At 39.5% G+C, this 20,033-nt stretch overlaps 2 protein-coding genes across 2 annotated transcripts in view; both read right to left on the reverse strand.

The window, feature by feature from the left end:
* Positions 1 to 13,735, reverse strand: part of plekhm2 (pleckstrin homology domain containing, family M (with RUN domain) member 2) — a 16,114-nt gene extending 2,379 nt beyond the window's left edge. Inside the window, exons 1-19 of the mRNA XM_014010381.1 lie at positions 13,222 to 13,735; positions 11,952 to 12,058; positions 11,665 to 11,774; positions 11,457 to 11,556; positions 11,292 to 11,379; positions 11,000 to 11,174; positions 10,485 to 10,544; positions 7,547 to 7,817; positions 5,250 to 6,002; positions 5,098 to 5,167; positions 4,059 to 4,149; positions 3,843 to 3,907; positions 3,532 to 3,620; positions 3,294 to 3,426; positions 2,071 to 2,261; positions 1,439 to 1,504; positions 1,200 to 1,359; positions 795 to 974; positions 226 to 342 (exon numbers count right to left, since the gene is read on the reverse strand). Of these exons, the coding sequence (XP_013865835.1) occupies positions 226 to 342; positions 795 to 974; positions 1,200 to 1,359; positions 1,439 to 1,504; positions 2,071 to 2,261; positions 3,294 to 3,426; positions 3,532 to 3,620; positions 3,843 to 3,907; positions 4,059 to 4,149; positions 5,098 to 5,167; positions 5,250 to 6,002; positions 7,547 to 7,817; positions 10,485 to 10,544; positions 11,000 to 11,174; positions 11,292 to 11,379; positions 11,457 to 11,556; positions 11,665 to 11,774; positions 11,952 to 12,058; positions 13,222 to 13,281 (2,886 nt within the window). The 5' untranslated portion in view covers positions 13,282 to 13,735. The remainder of the gene's footprint in view (positions 1 to 225; positions 343 to 794; positions 975 to 1,199; positions 1,360 to 1,438; positions 1,505 to 2,070; positions 2,262 to 3,293; positions 3,427 to 3,531; positions 3,621 to 3,842; positions 3,908 to 4,058; positions 4,150 to 5,097; positions 5,168 to 5,249; positions 6,003 to 7,546; positions 7,818 to 10,484; positions 10,545 to 10,999; positions 11,175 to 11,291; positions 11,380 to 11,456; positions 11,557 to 11,664; positions 11,775 to 11,951; positions 12,059 to 13,221) is intronic.
* Positions 13,736 to 14,099: 364 nt separating this feature from the next.
* Positions 14,100 to 19,121, reverse strand: ddost (dolichyl-diphosphooligosaccharide--protein glycosyltransferase subunit (non-catalytic)). Its single transcript, XM_014010387.1, has 11 exons — positions 18,883 to 19,121; positions 18,202 to 18,312; positions 17,999 to 18,085; positions 17,817 to 17,920; positions 17,631 to 17,725; positions 17,362 to 17,455; positions 15,426 to 15,574; positions 15,158 to 15,305; positions 14,948 to 15,068; positions 14,761 to 14,867; positions 14,100 to 14,682 (listed from the first exon to the last, which is right to left on the reverse strand). Exons 1-11 carry the CDS (start codon positions 19,115 to 19,117, stop codon positions 14,533 to 14,535), a joined length of 1,401 nt encoding a protein of 466 aa, XP_013865841.1. The 5' UTR covers positions 19,118 to 19,121; the 3' UTR covers positions 14,100 to 14,532.
* Between the last annotated feature and the right edge of the window lie 912 nt (positions 19,122 to 20,033).

The following is a 20,033-nucleotide window of genomic DNA, read 5'->3' on the forward strand; positions in this document are numbered from 1 at the left end:
AAATATATGTTTATCAAATAAAGTCTAATGTTACAACTAATCAGGGATCCCTTTAAAAGAGAAATTAACAGACTTTCTAACAATAAGATTTATTGCCAAGAAGCATCATTACAACAAAGAAATAATCCACCAAACACAAATTTCCTTACTTTTTTGTACTAAGTTTATTTATAAAACTGCATTTATTTTTACTTTATTCCATGAAAAATGACAGTTTCCTCTGACCTGGAAAATGGCTCTCCATGCAGATTTTAACTCCTGAAGGACTCGATCTCTCTCTTCACAACTGCTGAAGTATAAAACCCACGGAGGGAGGAACTGGACCCGATCTGATGCAAACTCCTACCAAACAAAACAGTAGTTTAAATTTTGATCGACTTCTTTTGTTTGTGTGTTTTGATATTAATTCTAATTTTTAGCTTGGAACTTTGTAATGTTGCATCATCTTGACCACGATTTGCTAAAAAAATGAGACATTAATCTCATGAGACTTCCTGATTTAATGAATTTTAAATACGTTTTTAAAAAATGTATTGTTCAATCATGACGTAAGCTTTATCATCAGACCTGTTTAAATATTTTATTTTGTTAGGTTATAGAAAAGTTCTTCAATGGACGAGTATTACATATGAGAATTTTTACGCTAAAGACTTCACCCTTTAAAGCAAAACTACTTGCTTTCGAGATAAAATATCTATAGATTTATATATGTTTTTAATCAATAAACCTGTTCTAATCTATAAAATTAGATTTAAGCTGAAGCAGCAGTAGGTGGCGCTGCGCAGGTCACTCACGATGAYGCAGTACTCCTTGTCAGACTCCAGGCTCACAGCGGTGACGTCGCAGATCTCTGCACTGCCCAGCGAGCGGAAGAAACTAGTCTGACAGTCCTGATGGCAGGTCAGCAGCGACTTGTCTGTCATGACCAGGCAGCATGGGATACATGGAGTGGGGGCCACGCCCTGGGGGATAACCTGCAGGGAAGATAGTGACAGTGCTGTTACTGTAAAAAAGAAAAATGGCTCCGGTTTAATTTTGCACATAAATATTTTACTGAGCAACCCCCACAGAGCTGATGTCATACAACATTTAACAGGATGTGCAACATCTGTTTTAGTCTGTTTAATATAATCTACAGTTGTGATGAATGCATTAGAATAAAACAAATAATCTATATTATAACAGATCTTCCCTCTTACCCCTTTAGAGACTGACTGACAGAGGAGTTGCATCCAGTCGGCCATTTCCTCCTCGTTGCTGGCGCTGAGCACCAGCGGGGGGCGCTCCGTCAGAATGACCTGGAAGGCGTGAGGGCGATCTGTGTGGTTTGAGCGGCGGCAGCCTCCGCAGTGCTCGCCTCTAACAACAAACACAAAGAGATCGTCAGCCTCCCAGAGGACGTCCTCAGCAGTCAGTCTGCCAGCGTTCTGAAGCTTACCCCATGGTGACCGACAGCAGAGGGGTCACGTCTGTCCTCTCTGAATACAGGTACAGAATCCCTTTACTGCACACAACCAGAGCAGATGTCACATGTTCACATGTTGGACAAATATATTAAAAAAAACAATAATAGACATGATACATTTCTACACAATATATAATAATAGGCATGCAACAATTGAGGATCGATTATTAATCAATTATAACAGCTTAAAATGTGAATTGATTTCATTGTTATTGTATAACATTAATGTCNTCACCACGCAGCCGGTTCTGGAACGTATGCATGTGCAGAAAGCACCAAAGCAAAGAGGAAACTACAGAACTGGAGGGAAGAGATTTAACCAGCCCCATCTTCATTCAATGCAAAGACTTGGGCTCCTTTAGGTTTTTGACTGAAGGAGTCTGAGTTTGACTATAACTATACTGAGTGCAAGGTTTGCAAAATGARGWGGAAGCACTTTGGGAACACCACAAATGGGCTCACATTWTCAGGTTTGAACRAAAAATCKATTTTGAATCAAATYGTGAGATATTAAARATTCCCACCTGTAATATTTAGTTTCAAAGTCTTTTGATTTGATGCTAAATGAAGCACTGTGATTAGAACTGYGTTTGACCCATTTGTACCTGAGGAYGAGGTAGCAGCTCTTCCACAMCTCTTTACCCAGGTACGTAGTCCCAGACCTGTACAGTATAGTTCCTTCTTTTGTGCTGGAGGTTATTCCRGAGGTTGGAGTGTCAGCTTGGGGAGACAAGGTCAAATCCAAAGGGTCCTCCCAGTGAACCAACGAGTAGAGATGGATCGACACTTCRGATAACTGGAGAAACAGGGAAGCAGTGAGTTAACTTCTGCTTTGAAGGTCAGACAACAACCAGAGACTTTGTAATCTGAAGACGGCAGAAGTAAAGTTARCAATTAATAATGGTGTAAAAGCAGAACTTTAAAAACTGTTGCTAACTTTTTGGATAATGAGAAAACAAAACAACACTAGACATGGGTTTTTACGATGTAAAAACAAGTGTTCATTGCCTTGTAGCATGCCATTTCAGCATGCCTTTGCCTGCAGCTTGAACTGTGACCAAGTTGAAATGTGTTTGCTAATCAAGTACCAGCTTGTGCCTGCCAAGTCAGCAGTTGTTTGTAATGAGGGTAATTGTGTGAGAATATGACAATTAGAAAATATGTAGTTTAAATGAAATATTTTGTTTATAGCTGGGATTGATCCCTGATCTCCCACATGAAAGCCCATAGTGTTCACTATGAGACTATAAGAGCTGTTGCAGTAGGTACTCCAAGTGTTAGGTTTGTATGTGTGCTGAAAGAGGCCATATTGCCACTGCAATTGTTGACACTAAACTGCAATATATTACAACAATAAAGGAATATTAGGACAATATTATAGTGAAATATTAAAATACAATCATGTTTGTATTGTAAACACTGAACTACTGAGTTTAAATATTATTAAACTATGGTACAGTACTGAGTAGATACAGCATGGGGCAGTATTGGACGCATACAAGGCTCCATTGACTCCATTTAAAACATTAGTATTTCAAAAACTATATGTTTTACAGGCACCAAAAGGCATAGCAATCATTTGGCACAGGAGCTTTACAGATTTAAATTACAATGGCAGCTCTAGGACAAAGTATGCAGGAGGAGAAGCATGCCAAAGTGGAGATGACTTGGATGGGAAATGAATCACAATAGCATTGGCAATGCACACTGATTATCTTGAAATCGTACTGATATTCTTCAACTGACATTACAGCATAAAGAGGAGCTGGAAAACAAAACACTTTCTCTTTGTAAATACCAGAGCTGTAATGAAAACTTATAACGTCACCTCACTGTGACACTCCTGGGAGACAAATTTAGTTAAAGCAAGCTTCTCCATCGTAGCATCTGTCAGAACAGACGGATAGGGAGGCTCACGGCAGCCCTGAACCATGGCCGACTTCAGGACGGACAGGAACCAGCTGAGAAATGAACAAACCGGAGGTTAGAGAGGAGAYGATCCTCCGTTTAGCCTAACTTTGGTAAATAAGAGGGAATAYGCGAGACACACGCAGAAATCCACTCACATGGTCAGTGAGACATCAGCAGTGTCCAACAGGAACTTTCGTCGTCTGTTGGTGCAAACCAGAGTCACGGTCTGTTGGTCGAGGCCCACCTAACAGGAAAAACACCATCACTACGTTTTTTTAAAAAACAAAGCTACGACTGTCCCTCATCAACCCAACACACGTTCTGCACCATCAATAAATATGATGTCAATAATTATTAATCATTAACCATTAGTTCCACAGYGGCAAAATAAAAAAAGTTGATTTTTTCAACTAAAAAAAACTTGTATATTAAAAACACCATAACTAAGCAAGTTGAGGTAACTTACAGAAATATAGTCAAGCTCATTGTAAGAAACAGCCTCATCAACTGTGTAGGGCTTTTCTGCTGCTCCTGAAAATAATAAAAAATATACATATATAAATTAATTTAAGCGCTCTGGTTCATGTTTGTGTATGTCGATTAGATTTAATCTCACATATGTGCTAAAACACAAGGACATCAGCTTCAAATTTTTGTATTTCATGTTGCTTTGTCCACTCACCCTTTCTCAGCAAGTAGATGTAACAGTCAGTCAGCAGCACATAAAGAGGCTGCAGGTCTCCTTCCATATGACCCGTACTCATTCTTACCATCTAAAAACACAAAGATATGAAATCAAATCTTGAAAAACTTCTTTTTAATTTTTTTTTAAATAAAATCATCACTCTTTATGGAGGATTAGCTCAATATTGTTGGTCATTTAGAGGAACAATGGTTAAAAAAATCATTTGAACATTTTGATTGCACTGTTTGGTGTAAGAAAGTGAACATTTATATTTTCAGCCTGAGAAAAGGCAGCAAAAAAAGGTGATAAAGCGCAGACTTATTTCCTCTATGAAACTGCAAACCACCTCCTTAATTTCAAAACAAATGTAGAAACCAATTCGTCATCTTTCCTGGTAACAGATAAAACCACTGAAGTGCTTTTTTAAATAAAAGATATTATCTGATTTTTCTGCTAAAGTTACAACAAATTAAGTGATAAGTAAACTTAAATAAAGTACAAGCAGTGGTGGACAGCACTAATCTAAAAATTTGTTCCACTAGCCCTAAAGCACTAACTCAAATATTTAGGTCCCCTAATTTTAAAGCACTAACACACTGAAAGTTTAGCAAAAGCTAATTCTAAAGCACTAAAATAACCCAGTCAACCCATGAGCATTCTTCAACAGACAACATGAGTCATATAATGCCATGTTGCTCTCTGAAGGCTTATCATTGATATTCCTCAGGGTTCRTATATTGTTAATATGTCACCAGGTGGATAAGTGACACATGTGAACAAAATGTTTGACAAATTTCACCCTCAGCTGTTAACACTAACATTGACCAATAACATTTATAGACCTCAGTTAGTGTTTCTAAATTTAGCAAGTGCTAATCCACTAATAAATTTTACATTTAGCAAAAGCCCTAAAGCACTAATGAGGAAATTAGTTCCCCTATTAGTAGTGCTTAAGTGGAACTGTGCCCACCACTGAGTACAAGCATAAACCCTCTGAAGGTTTTAACAGGAATAAAAAGCTTTTTTGTGTTTTTACCTTGAAAAGCTGCTCCTCATTTTCTCTGAACACATGAATCATTAGAAGAAGCAAGTGATTGTTGTCCACCCTGACATACGAAGGACAAAAAGACAAACATCAAACAACACGGCTACAAGGAAAAAAAAACTCATCTTGTTTCAGTTTCTTACTTAAACTCGGCCGGATGAGACATTTCAGAAGGACTAAGCTTCTCCTCTTGCTCTGGATCTTCTCGTTCGTCCTTCTCTTCCTTCATGTTGGACTTCTGTCCTGCTGCCGCTTCTGCTTCTTTGTCATCTTCAAGGCTAGCTGACAGAGTCTGTGGCTGGCTTTGCTCTGTAGAGTCATTGTGGCCACCACTTGTGTGAGCAGAGTCTGGACTGGTGGGGGCAGAGCTGCACAGGTCTGCAGACACAGCAGAGGCCTGCTGGGAGCTGGAACTTGTGTCCAGAGGGGAGACAACCGTCTCTCCTGGAGCTGGGTCGGGCGGCTTTCCCTCTGAATCCTCTCGAAAGGGCCGCTGCGCTGGAGGCTCAGAGCTCTGATCGGCGACTTGGGTGCTTGTCTCCTCCTCCTTCTTGGCTCCGGGGTGCTCCCAGGAGCCGTTGAGCTGGTCCATGACGTCGCGGAGGGGCTGGCCAACGCTGTTCATGGAGGTGTCTGTCATCTCCGGGAGACGCAGGAGACCTTCAGCGCTTTCCTCGCCTTCTTCCTCCGCAATCGCTGATCCGACCCTGCTTCTGCTGAGCTCCCCTTCGCTCTCCGGCTKTACGACAGCGGAGTTCATCGAATCATCCTCTGAGGTGCAGATGCCATTTTCTGCTTCTATGTGTTCAGAGGAGAAGGAGTTATGGATGCTGCTGCTGGAATCCGTGGATCCCCTCGCTCGTCGCTTCCTGGTTGGTTTCCTTCGTTTGGCCATCCTGGAATAATTAGAAGGGTTAGCTGTAGCTCTGAGAATGGACCGAATCTGACCCTTAAAGTGCCTGTGACTTCAAGTTTCTGTATTAAATATGAATGCATTTTTTTAAAGATAATATGGAGAACATATTGCAGAAAAAATTGCACGTCGCTGAGATGAAAAGTTGTTGAGATATTTGCATGTGAAGTAACAGGAAGTGATGTCAAAGGGGAATGTCTGCAATTGAACAGAGCGTTGATATAACAGCCAACAACACAGACTATAGAGAAGAATCTGATGTTTCTTTAGACTATTTTGAGTCTCTATCAGAAAGATGAAGAGTCAGAGTTCAAATAATATTAAATAAACAAAGACCAAGGAGTTCCCCTTTGATGTCACTTCCTGTTTCATTTTGGCTGAGCTAAGTTCAAAAGAAAATACGCCGGTTATGGGACCAAATGCTTAAAATCATGTGCATTATGCACAGTTTCTTAGATATAAAGATGTTTTCTTTGACTTTTTGTCCGTTCATCTATTTTCTTCTGCTTATCCGGAATCGGGTCGCGGGGGCAGCAGCCCAACCAGAGAGACCCAGATTTTCCTCTTCCCAAGCACTTGGGTCCACTCATCCAGAGGAATCCCAAGGTGTTCTCAGGCAAGCTGGGAATCATAGTCCCTCCAGCGTATCCTGAGTCTTCCTCTGGGCCTCCTCCCAGTGGGACATGCCCAGAACACCTCACCAGGGAGGCGTCCAGGAGGCATCCTAACCAGATCCCAGAGCCACCTCAACTGGCTCCTCTCGACATGGAGGAGCAGCGGCTCTACTCTGAGTCCCTCCTGGATGACCGAGCTTCTCACCCTATCTCTAAGGGAGAGCCCAGACACCCTGCGAAGGAAACTCATTTTAGCCGCTTGTATCCGTGATCGCGTTCTTTCGGTCACTACCCAAAGTTCGTGACCATAGATGAGGGTAGGAACGTAGACCGACTGGTAAACCAAAAGCTTCACCACGACAGACCGGTACAGCGCCTGCATCACTGCAGATGCAGCACCAATCCGCCTGTCGATCTCTCGCTCCATTCTTCCCTCATTCATGAACAAGACCGAGAGATAATTAAACTCCTCCACTTGGGGCAGGACCTATCCGTTTCCGGCTCAAGACCATGGTCTCGGATTTGGAGGCACTGATCCTCATCCTGGCCACTTCACATTTGGCTGCGAACCGCTACAGTGAGAGCTGGAGATCATGATCTGATGAAGCCAATAGCACCACATCATCAGAAAAAAGCTGAGATGTGATCCTAAGGTCACTAAAAGTTTCCCCTCAACACCTTGGCTGTTCCTAGAAATTCTGTCCATAAAAGTTATGAACAGAAGCTGTGACAAAGGTCAACCTTGGCGGAGTCCAACTCTCACCGGAAACAAGTCCGACTTACTACCGGCAATGTAGACCAAACTTTGACACCGGTCATACAGGGACCTAACAGCCCGTATCAACGGGCTTTTTGTATGTGAAGTATTTGCATGTCACAGGCCCTTTAATKCTAAAACATAAAGATACTGCACCTTATGACTTCAAGCTCACAGCCGTCAATCTCCGCCTCATCTCCGGCGATATTGTAATGCCTGGCCACGTGAACGGGCGTGACATCTGCTGAGGTATTCGTGTCGGAGTTCTCGTTGAAGGGGTTGTGTCTGGACGTGGGGCTGTGAGGAGAGAGGTAGGTGGCCACCTTCCCCCTCGCTGTGCCAGAAAGCAGTGCCGTGTCACTGATGACCGTCTGGGGATCAGAGCCATTGGACCGTGGGCAGCTGGCCTGATCAGTTAACTCACCCTCTATAGGGAAAAGCCACACAAAGAACGTTAAACCAAAAGCAGCTGCTGGTGACATTCAAGCCTACACAGTGAAGGAAATACACAGAATTAGTTTGCTCTTGTTGGTGCGGTGAATGCCAAAACTGGTATCTGTTGCTTTGAGTTTGAGTTCCTTTATCTTCTCAATGGCCAACCAAACAAGCTCACAGAAATTCTGTGTACCCCTTCATTTGCAAAGCTCAATCGTTGTTAGGGACTGCAGTACTTTTGGATTTCTTTGGCAGTGAACAAAACACAGTAAGTAGGACATCAAGTAACAGCACAGCCAGCAGCTCTTTTTGCACGAACACAGGTCTAGGTCAAGCATTAATACTGTAGATTCTATCAGTACGAATTCATATTTGACAAGAATATCTGACCGATTATGTCCTCATTCAAACTACATTTACAAGACTATTATTATTTTTTTTACTCATGACATTTAGCAGATTTTAAACATTGAAAATCAATTGGGTAAACAGACAAAAAATAGATTCTTGTAAACAAACTGAGCTATAATCAAATCAGCAAATCCAACACTTATGAGCAAATATTGTTTGTTTGTTTTTTTACATACACTACAGCTTAGCTGAACCTAGGCCAATGCAACACAACAGGAAGAGGAGACTACACAACACTGTGCGACAGAAGACTTGAGTTGACAAAGTGAGTACCAGCTGATCAGGCGTTTACACTGCTGTGGTAAATAATAAGGCACAGTGAGGGTTAGAATAATATCCCAGAGGAGTAACACATGCAGAATGTGACAGACAGAAAACCCACCCAAAAATAAAATCCCAGGTGAACTAAACTTAACATTCAAATTCACTGAATATCATATAATTCATATAAATATCATTAAATCCTGCAATTTATTTATGTATATCTTGGAATTTGGCAACAAATAAATAAATTCTTGTGTGTTACAGATATAAATTATGAGTTATGGTTTATATTAGTCAGTTGTGATGATGGTGGTGGTAATATATTACCATTTTTTTGCATGTACTGACAATAATATTATTTTTGATTTAAAAAACATGATTTGTATTTTGTATACAGAAAATGGTGAAAATAACCGGGATGTTGTTAAAGTATACATGCGTTTTTTGTGTATTTTGTTTTGGAGAATTCAAGGTGAGGCACAACGAGCCATTGGCTTCTACCTCTACCTATTTGGTCATATAGAGTTAAACAGTGGTGGGCACTAGTCCCCTAAAACGCAAAAGCGCTAATTTTGGACGTAAATTTCTCCTTTGTGCTTTAGGGGTTTTATTAATTTCTTTAAATGGCGTGCGGATTTGCGCCATATCTAAATCTGAAATGAGAAGCGCTAATCGCGAATAATGTTTCACATTCAATCGTAAATTTTGTCTAAAGTAAAGGGAAATAGCCGTCTAAACCTACTGCTTTCTGTAGCCACATAATTCATTAAAACTTCATAATTTTCTTCAACATTAGAGGGGAGCTCCAGTGTGTGAACACAGTGACCCCTCTGGTAACATTGTGTTCACAGAGCTTTATACTCTGACTTTCTTCTTGGTGACGGTTTTCATTTAGTACAGAGTTCTCACAATTCTTTGCGGGAAGCAATTGGATCTACTTCACTGGGTGATAATCCACCTGCGGTACTGATCTGCAGAACCATGCTCAGCTGTGCAGTTTGTACCTCCTCACTGAGGGACACCGCGGCAATAAATATTAATTAAATAAATAAATAAACAAATAAATAAATAAATAATAAACACAGAGCATTTTAAATTCACACTCTTATTTTGAAAAGGGGTTCCTGTTCTTCATCCTGTAGCTACCCAGAATGCATTGCTTCAGTTTTACAACAAACAGTTTAAATTACTAATATTTCTGCATGTTTTCTTACCAAACCCTTGCCATAAACATAAGAAAATGACCAAGAAGCAGCAGAACTAGTAATCCACAACTGTTTTTTAACATCATGATTTAAAAGTGTTTCAACAAATCACCTCCCCAAACTGCGACGACACGTGCCAATCTGTGAAAAAAAAAGATCTTTCCACTAGATGTCAGTAAAGTGCTGCCTTGACTCATAACTGATTGTTTTCTGGTAAACGGAGAAAATCTTGCACTTTGTATTTAGCTTCTGCTAGGTTTTATTGAGCATATGCGCTTTTGAACTTGCGGACCTAAATAAACTGACTAGCGCTTTAGAAATTGCGCAACTAAAATTTGAGTTAACGCTGCCCCCGTGTTAAAGTTGTTTGTTTTTGTGTGAAGTATTCTTTAATGTGACCAAATAAAAATCATTCATTCAAGTACAAATATCTTCAGAGAAATTTGTTTCTCCTAAAACTTATTTTAATATGAAAATTAAGAAACTAACTTCTTGTTTCGTGTTCATAGATGAAATAGATTAATGCCTACAGGTGATGCAAAGAATGTATTAACTCAATGCAAAATTCATGAAAAACAAAAAAGCTATGTCTTCCAAGAGAGACAAACCTTTTTATCCACATCGGTTGCTTCACTTATCTGTTTTGCAACTCTGAGTAACCCACCATGCATTAAAACACAAAACGATGCACAAACCCATGCTAGAAAAGAGTGAAGCGAGGCAGAGAGAGAGAACATAGAATGGAACTGCTGGGAGGAGAGGGTTGACCAATGTCCCACCTTCCCAGTCTGCACTCTGCAATGACTGCAACACGGGGAATATGTCACCAAAATCATAATCTAAAATAAAAAAAGGAGGGATAACATTTAACATTAGAGGAGGATGGAGTGAAGTCARGACAGAGGAGACACGAGTCAATGGCACAGAAACCTTAAAAATAACACAATATGTGGAATGTGAAATAACAATGAATGAGGGTAAAATAGAGAAGTTGGAACTAAAAAAAAGGAGGAACTGGTTCAGTTCTTTGTGGCTACTTATGAGGAAAGCCATGACTGAGTGCTGAAATTAATCCCCCAAAAAGCATTATGTAGTCACCCGCCTGCACGCCATGTGATCCTGTAGCTAAACTGCATCTTAGTTTGTATTATTTACAAGGCCTTTCAAGGCTCACTCTAGCTACTTCCCCATTCTACAAGCTAAAACTTCAAAATAAAAGCTGTTATTCTGTGAGTCGACTTGAGGGATTAAAAATACAAAATCTAACTACTTCAAAAGACACAGGGTTACGTACCTTCACTGGAGGGAGCTATGGCACTGTCGTCCCACTCCAAGTTGGTGGACGTGAGGGAGGTGAAGGAGTGCAGRGATATACTGTCTGAGCTGGGAAGCCTTTCCTCAAAGTCCAGYAGGTTCTGTGGTTTGTAATATTCAGGCATGTACGGAGCCACATCTAGATAGGGCACATCCTGAACCGACCGAGACAAATAAAACAATGTTACAAAAAACAACAACAAAAAAAAACCAACAACAACACTGCTAACGTTTAGAAGCTGAGTCTCTAATAATGTGAAGTTGATGCTGACCAGCTCCAGATCAAAACGGATGAACTCCAGTCCGGACACCAGCGTGAGAAAGAGCGTGAGGTGGTCGTGACTGCAAACCAAAGCATTTCTGGAAGAGACATTATATTAGTTAAATATGCGTGATTGACAGCTACTTGTGGGGGGTAAAACAAATATTSTGCTTACTTGAAATAATACTTTTGCAACAGTCCCTGGTTCTCCTGGAAGAGACGCAGATAGCTTTCTAATGAGCTCTCACTCAGTGCCAGGTACAACCATGCACGACCTGCAGAGAACCAATAAAAGCTTTTTTAAACATATATAAAAAACTCTAAGTGATAAATGATGAGTCACTGAGTGACGTTTCATCCACTCTGCAGTAAAGATGTCTCACTTCGACCAAGGTTGGTTGCTATGTGTTTAAGCTCCTCTATCTGTCGGACAGCCTCTCTCCTTGTGAAGTGAAGGACCAGGACCCAGTAGCCTGACGAGATGTCCTGCAGCCTAAAATAATGAAACAAACACAAGCGCGATGCGTGAACGAGCCGAGCGGTTTTATTGTTGAAAAATGCCGAGCGCACACTTCAGATTTACTTTCTATAAACGTGTCAACAAAAAAAAAACGAAAACAAATCTAACTCACGCAAAGGTTTTGTCCCCGTCCTCCAGTAACTTACTTACCCATACAGCAGAGCATGGTCCAGGTGTTCACAAAGGCGCTGAAGGACCCGGTCGTGGTTTCGGATAGCTGGAGTTTCATCCTCGCACGCTGCAAAGTAACTCTGCAACTGCAGAGAGACACATCTTCTTAGCAGCCTGCTTTGCAATTTAAACTTAACCTTATTAAGTAAAAGAGTTTCAAYAGCCACACAGACAAGAAATTAAATGTTTTTTAACAAAAGAAATGTTAAATGATTGAATTTCTACACYGAGTCATTTAGTGATTACAGTATTTTGAATTATGTAATAATTTTACAATGGCTTTACAGAAGAGATAACTCAGATTAAATTGATTAAATACATAAATTGTAAATTGTATTGCTGTAGTTATTATGAATCAGTAAAAACACACAAACACATATAGAACAATAAATAAATAAAAAGTACATTTGACGTGTAAGCAACTCTGTGGAAAGGTACCAACAAAAATAAATAAAGTAAAATAAAATAGAAAGCTGTACTGAAACGATTTGTTTCCTAAATACAAACAATTCTGAGCCATGAGCAAAATAAGTGTTGCTTTGAAATTCTGTCTCTWAACATTTTTTTTTACTATTTCCACACGATCAAGTTGTATTTTGAGGGGTAAAACAGTACATCTGCTTTGAAACTCAAGGTACAGTTCATAAAAGCCTTCTGTGGTCTTTGTGCTGTTATTTAATGGGAGAAACAGGCAGGGTGGCTGATCCTAAAAAATGAGAATTAAAGTAGCATGACAGGAAACTTGCTGGCTGAATTAAACACACAAGAAGCTTTCTTTCTTGTGTAAATAAACAGTGACACACTAAGTTACTGTGACGCTTGCTATTGCGTTATTGAAARGGTTATTCCATTACACTAATTAGGACAGACTATAGATGTAAAAAAAATAGTTAAGTACAAAAATTTGAAGCACAAAAACCTGCTAAGTAACCTTTACTGCAGGACAGGTCTGACTGCAGCCTTGTTTACATCACATGCCGCAGTGAGCTTAGAGCCACTACAGACAAAAACACCAAAAACAACTATGAACTGGATCAATGACATAGGAGAGCATTATTTCATTATATTATTGTTTATTTCAGAGTTTTATGACTGCGAGATCCTCTGGGAGTGAAACTTGTCCTGCCTTTCGCAAACAAGATGACCTAACATTAGCTAACAATAGCTCGAGACGTGTGGGAAACAAAAAACAAGATGTTTCATGAAAATAAAAATAAAAAAMCCGTGTCGTTAAACTGTTAAAGCTTACCTTTTTGACAGACAGAGAAATGTTTTCCAAAATGCGATCCTTCACTTTCAGTTGATCCATCACCGGGCTGGTGSTGTTGGCAGCAGCAGACACAGCGGGCTGTCAGCTGACTTTCACAAAGCAATGCGCGTTTTTTGTTGAAGCTAACGCCGCCCACATCAGCTAAACACAACCTTTGACTGCAATTTTCTTCTGACCTAAACACGCACAGCTCTAGTTTGTCAAGCTGTGAACTCGTATTTTCACTGCACAGCAGCTACTTCACYTCTGTAAACCCGGGAAGCTTCACGTCACCACCAACCTCTCTGATTAGCTTGTTTCACGTTAGCTTAAGCAGCTGTTTTTGAGGTTGAACAGCTGGTTTTTAGTTCCCTGCGCAGAGAGTGTCGCTAACAATATTCATGTCATACATGTACTAACCAGGTCAATTGTTGTTACCTTTTTTTGTTTGTTTGTTTTGTTATTCAAGCTGTCAAAACGGATGCTAAGATCAGATGCTATGTACTTCCAGCGGAACCAGAGCCATACGGATGACGTCACTAAAACGTGACTTTCCCCAGAACTGAATGGCATTCAAATAGTGTCGCATTTAGAGATTTTGCGCTTGTTCTTACGCGAAAAAAACTGCATTGATAATATTGTGATGCGTTTTAAAGCTTCACAACTATTTCTAGTTTTCGGCGTTAAAACCAAACCTAGTTGTCCCCTATATTTTGGTTTAGAAAGTGTTAAATGTCCCCTAACACTAAATTTCATTTAGCTTTTGATCGTCAAATCAACTTGGGGCAATGTATAAATCGAACATGAGTTTCAAATATTAATAAAACTGTACTATTTTTATAAACAAAAAAGCACAATGACTCGTCCTAAGAGGAATGTCAAAATGTTTATTTGAAGTGGATTTCTGTTTTTTTTTTTTTTTTCAAAATGCAAACATTTTTACAAAACAAGGGAAGAGTTGGCATTTTCAGTGCATGTGTTTACCCAAAAATACATTTTCTAATTGAGAAAATGTCGGTCATTTTGACATGATTTCAAACTGCTTTAGCGAAGAGACTAATTAAAACGTAAAGCAACTTTGTACAACAGCTGACTGACTTTAGAACATTTAGGCTTTGGGACATTTCAAGGCATATCTCAACAAAACGTACTGCACTGCACTGCAGCAAGACCCCACTTTTTGACCCAAATACCTTTTGAGTGCCCTCRATAAAACAAAAGAAACAACTCAAGCCACCGAGACATTCAGTTTCACACAAGTTCAATTCCACATTTGTTTTTTTCCCCCCAAAATCAGTTGACGTTTCTGCATTAATCTGACTTTTCCTTCTCTTTCATGTGCAGGAAGACTACACTGAAGACGAAGAGTCCCGCCATCATGGAGAAGGCGCTGGCGTAGTATGGGTAGGCTGAGGGGATGAAGCGTTCGTACTGAGTGTGCTGCAGGGGCCGTACTGATACCTGAAGATGATACACAGTCGTAGAGGTGAAATTATGAACACATGCATCGGTTGAAAGTGTTATTTAAATTCAACTTACCTGAGTGGAGGAGTAGAGGTGTGTGTATCCCAGTCGGTTGTAGTCCACCTTAAACTGGAAGACTCCATACACATCAGGCAGCTTGAACTGGACGCTGTATTTACCTCCTAAAAGATGATAAAACATACACGTATAGTGGTTTTACAGCTAAAAGCCACTGGTTTGTGCTGAATCTAGAATGGCATACCATTTTTCTTGAGATAAGTTCTGACGAAGGGATCGATTCTCACAAACTCCAGCTGAATATCATCTCCGTCAAACGGGAYCCAGCGTCCCTCGGACAACATTTCGATGACGATGCTGTACTCCTGAAACAAAACATTTACTTTCAGATACAGGGCTCCGATTTTAGAGGAAAATAAACTAATCTTCACGGCAAYGATGGTGAAAAACTCACCACTAGGTCAGTAACAGTGTACGCTGCTGGAGGAGTGGATTCTCCCACACGATGATGGGTAACAGCGCCCACTCTGAGGACTCCTGCCTCCTTAAACACCCAGCGAGACAGAGCCACAGCCAGCTCCATGTTTCCCGTCTGATCGTGTCTGTTATATACCACAAGATGAGAAGATAAGAACCCTTACTTTTTAACTTACTCGTGTTAAAATTGTTTCTTTGTTGTTATACTAGAAGTGCATACAGGGAAATAAAAAGGAATCCAGTACCTCTGTGAACCTGGCCTGGCTTTCTGCACGGCGGAGTTGAAAAAGGCATCGCTGAAGAAGTCCAGAGAGCCACTGAAAACCACTCTGGCATTGTTCCTCGCCTGGAGCCCCGCAATCAGGAGGGTATTCTTACCCACAGCGTGGGGGTACTGGAGCAGAAGAAGACATTTTACAAAACTGTTGTTATTTTTGCCTGCGAGAGAAACTATCATGCAAGCTATGATTTTGGATGATAGGGGTGTAAGAAAATATCGATACACTGAAATATYGCGATATTTCATTTCCCGATACTGTATCGATATTCTAAAGCCCTGTACCGATTTTTAATTAAGGTTTAAAATGTCAACCTTCTTGCCAACCGTTAATTTTTATGTTGTAGTTCAGCCTCTGACCACTAGTTGGCAGCAGTGAACCAGCCATTTGGCTCCTCTACCTCTTGAGTGCCAGAGAGTAAGGGTAGCGTTAGCATTGTAGGAGACAATGTAAGCACTGTAAGTAAACATTAGCTTTTCATTTTTTTTCAGTAAGAGGTTTTTATTTAATAGAATTTTTGGACAAAAAAAATCGCAATATATCGCAATATATTGCCTTGCTTACAGTATCGAAATATATCGGGATATATCGTATCGTGACCCCTCTGTTATGATATGTATCGTAATCGCCAAATTCTTGCCAATACACARCCCTATTGGATGCTGCAACTTTTCTATTGAAAAGTTACCTTTAAACTAAAACAAACAAAAGGCAGTAATAGCTGCTTTAGCTTGTAGCAAAAAACTGAGAATAGGATTTATAGAAAAGTTTACAGAAATAACATTTTTCACATTTTTCCCCTCCCTGTTAATCCTAGAAATATCAAACCGTTTGCCAGCAGACACTAATCATAAATCTGTCTCATGTGTGGGTTTATTGTTTGTTTGATGTTTCTTTTACTAGTTGGTTTATGTGTTTTTATATGCATTTTAGCTTATTATATTTAAGCATTTTACAGTGTATTGTATTTTGTAATTATGTAGTTTTACCTTTAATACTTTTACATTTAATATTTTAGGGTGACTTTTACCATCTGTTTGTGGACTGCAGGTGAAAAATAGCCTTCTGGCTAATTCTGGCATATTTACAGAAATGTTATTAATATGCACTGTCCCTGTAATAAATAAAGATAAAAAAAAATAGGAGGCAACTGGACATCCTTTTTCTATTCAAACTCTTAGAATCCTCCACCAATTCCACTCTGTGGAGTTCTGTAGTGTACTTTTATAATATAGTATTGTTGTAACTAAACCAAATGTTTAGGCCTTGTGTTTTTCTTCCTCTTTTGTTCTTATTTTATTGTAGGTAAGGTTATTTTAAAAGACATCATTTCTCAAAGTTTGAGGGTTTTAAAGATTGTTCAAAATCCACTCTTTTAGCCCTTAAATACATTTTGTCGAGTGCAGAAAATTTTAATTTATTCTCATACTTTTCATTCCATTCAGTTTTCTCTGTTTGCTCTTGTCAAGGTAGAAYCCAAAATGCACACAGGCTGACATGAGGGACTCAAAAATACAGCCTGCCATACATCATTAATTATATGACACAACAGCTTGCCATACATCATTAATGTTTAGGCCTTGTTGAACTACCAGCCTATTGTCAGATTTTTATAAAACTGGTTTGACTACTTTCTGCAAACTGACACAATTTGGAGGTGGTTTCAAAAGTAATATCAGATGGATTTTTGCAAAGGTTGCAGTTCAGTCCAAAAAAATTCTCAGACTGCAGTTTGCTTAAAACTTTGATTTGATTTTTGAGCAGCGTTTAAGGCTCATCTATGCGTCTTTACTGCAGTTCAAACAAAAAGGCAAATAAGCACAAGCAAATACAACTAATGCACATAAAATACCTATATGAACAGGRCGTCCTGAACAAAGCTGAACAGAAAATGTGACTTTACCTGAGAGATGGGTCTCTCRGGAAAATACGAGTAGGAAGTTGAAGAGCCAGTAAGGATGTCCAAAACGAGCGGGTTGTCCGGGTCAGCAACCATTCTGGAAATCARTTTTACACAATTTAAATAAGCTTAATTAATATAAATTTAGATATTTATTAAATGAAACCAGTAAGAGACTTGCTTCTGTTAGGAGCTTTGCATATTTAGCATCAGTCGGTCAATCATGTGATCTCATAACGACACTGGTTTACTGTTGATTATTTTGTACTTACCCAACACCCTTGAATAGAACAGGTTTATTGGTAGGTTTGCCCACAATAGAAGGGGCTTTCAGCATGTTCTCTGGGTCAGCAACAATCAACGTGTGCTGGAGACAAGACAATTTGTAAGTCACAACCCTCAGAGACAGATCTCAGACCCAGTTAATGGTTCTGATGAGCAAACGGAAACTGATTTACCTCGCCAGGGTCAGACACATCGTAGTTGTGGTGGTCAATAACGGCAGTTTTCTCCTCGTCGAACTCAATGCCACATTCACTGCCCAACTCCCTCAGAGGGTCACCTGTTCCACAAGACAAATTTTATATGAATAAACATACATTTAAGTATTTAAATGTAAAGCTTTTATCAATAAACTGACCAATATCAGAACTAGCAGCAATCAGGACATTGCCGCCGCCGTCAATGAAGGACGTTATCGTCTCCACGTTTATATTTCCACCAAAGTCTGAAAATAAACAAAAATATAAAAATAATAAAATAAAATTTTGAATTTCACAGATTGATGAAGTTGAACATGAACAATCAAAGGGTTTTGGACTTTGAACACAAGACAGCATTTACCCTCAACGGATGGTGAGAAGATGATCAAATGGTCGTASAGGAACTGCCCGTATTTGATCAAAGACAGGGATGAATCGTCAGCCGTCTTGAATGTGAGGTCAAAACCTCGATCTGAAACAGTGTTTTTGTTTTTATGCATCAGCCTTTAAAAACATGACAGAAAATTAAGCTTCTCTGCAACACCWCTACTGAAGGACTGAAAAATAATTCATCAGACAAATAACAAATAAAAACATTAAGTCATTGTGCAAGTGACAAAACATTCTTTCAGAATCATTTCAGTTTTGTTGTTTCTTTTGGTTCTGTTGATATATAACACTCAACTAACTTTTATATACATGTAATTAAACGTTTTTAATCAATACCCAGAAAAAAATGACCTGTCATTGTATCTGATTGCAGACAAAATAGATGGAAATGTATTCATCCAGGTTATTTCTCTACTTTACGTTTAAAGATGGCTTAATTTTTTTTYCTTCTTATTAAGTTATTGTTATTAAAGCTTTATTCAGCTGAGTCTTCATTTGAGTCTATTACTGCAGGATGTTTTCCGCATCATTATTATTTCAACAGCTTTGTCCAAACAGCTCTTTCTTTATGGCCAGAATAAACACAATACACTAAAAATCTATATTTATTAATGAGAAAACGATCACTGAAGAGCATCGTTCTTTCACTGACCTGCCAGACTGCGGAAGAAAATTGAATGGGTGTCTTTGATGTTGAGGTTGTCCAGCAGCACCAGCGTCTTGCCGTCAGCCAAAGCACAGTGCAGCATGGAGGCAAACGACAGAAATAAGATCACATTTCTGTCGAAATGTTTAAACCACCGTGCTGACCTCATCCCGGTTTGTGTTTTAGACATTAATACAGAACTGGACCGGCTAGCTCCCCTCGATGCTGTCGACGACGCCATTTTCCTGCAGAAGTCGACGTCAGCGTTAGTGGAAGTTGTATCACCTTTGACCCCGACATCCAACCAATCAGAGGAAGGAACACGTCCTGACATCCTCTCCGCCATTCAGAGGAAGGAACACGTCCTGACATCCTCTCCGCCAATCAGAGGAAGGCAGCGCTGACAGACAAGGAAGTGAAACATGAGACATGATTTATCAGGAATAACGAATTAATGCACAGCTTCTGTGTATTGATTTAACATATTTTAAAGTTAAAATATTATTCAACTTGATTTATGTTAATTCCAAACCTTTAGTATTGTTTTGACATTACTAAAAACAAAATCAATTAGGCTACACATGTAAATTTATTTACATTTTCTTGGTTGCAGTAAACTGTTTCAAATGACAAGAAAATACACAATTAAAATAAATAAATATATAAAAACAACACAAGGCAAAGTTTATCAGATTGAAATAATATTTAATGGGATGAGGTGGATGTCCAGCGAGTCTGAGCAAAATTACAAATATTTACTGCAGATTTTAATTGATCAAAAAATACAAACAGAGAGAGAGAGAGAGAGAGAGAGAGAGAGAGAGAGAGAGAGAGAGAGAGAGAGAGAGAGAGAAACAGAAGGAAGACACAACAATTACAAACAGGAAGTGAAAGGTGGGGAAAGCCCCTACCTTGGTTCGCTGAGCCCACATGTACAGAAATGACATAAGAACTGGTCAGAGTAAACGTGATCTTCATCCCCCACAACTGTTCAATACGGTATGACACACTCATTCCTCCTGGAATCTCCTGGCCTACATGCATATAAAGTTACATTTCTTTCTTCTGCGAGCAGGTAAATAAGTAACAATGAGACATAGAGGAATGGGGTTTTATTATAATTTCTTTCATTTGAAATACACACAAATATAAATATA

The sequence above is a fragment of the Austrofundulus limnaeus genome, unplaced genomic scaffold, assembly GCF_001266775.1.
Source record: "Austrofundulus limnaeus strain Quisiro unplaced genomic scaffold, Austrofundulus_limnaeus-1.0 Scaffold68, whole genome shotgun sequence".
NCBI lineage: Eukaryota > Metazoa > Chordata > Actinopteri > Cyprinodontiformes > Rivulidae > Austrofundulus > Austrofundulus limnaeus.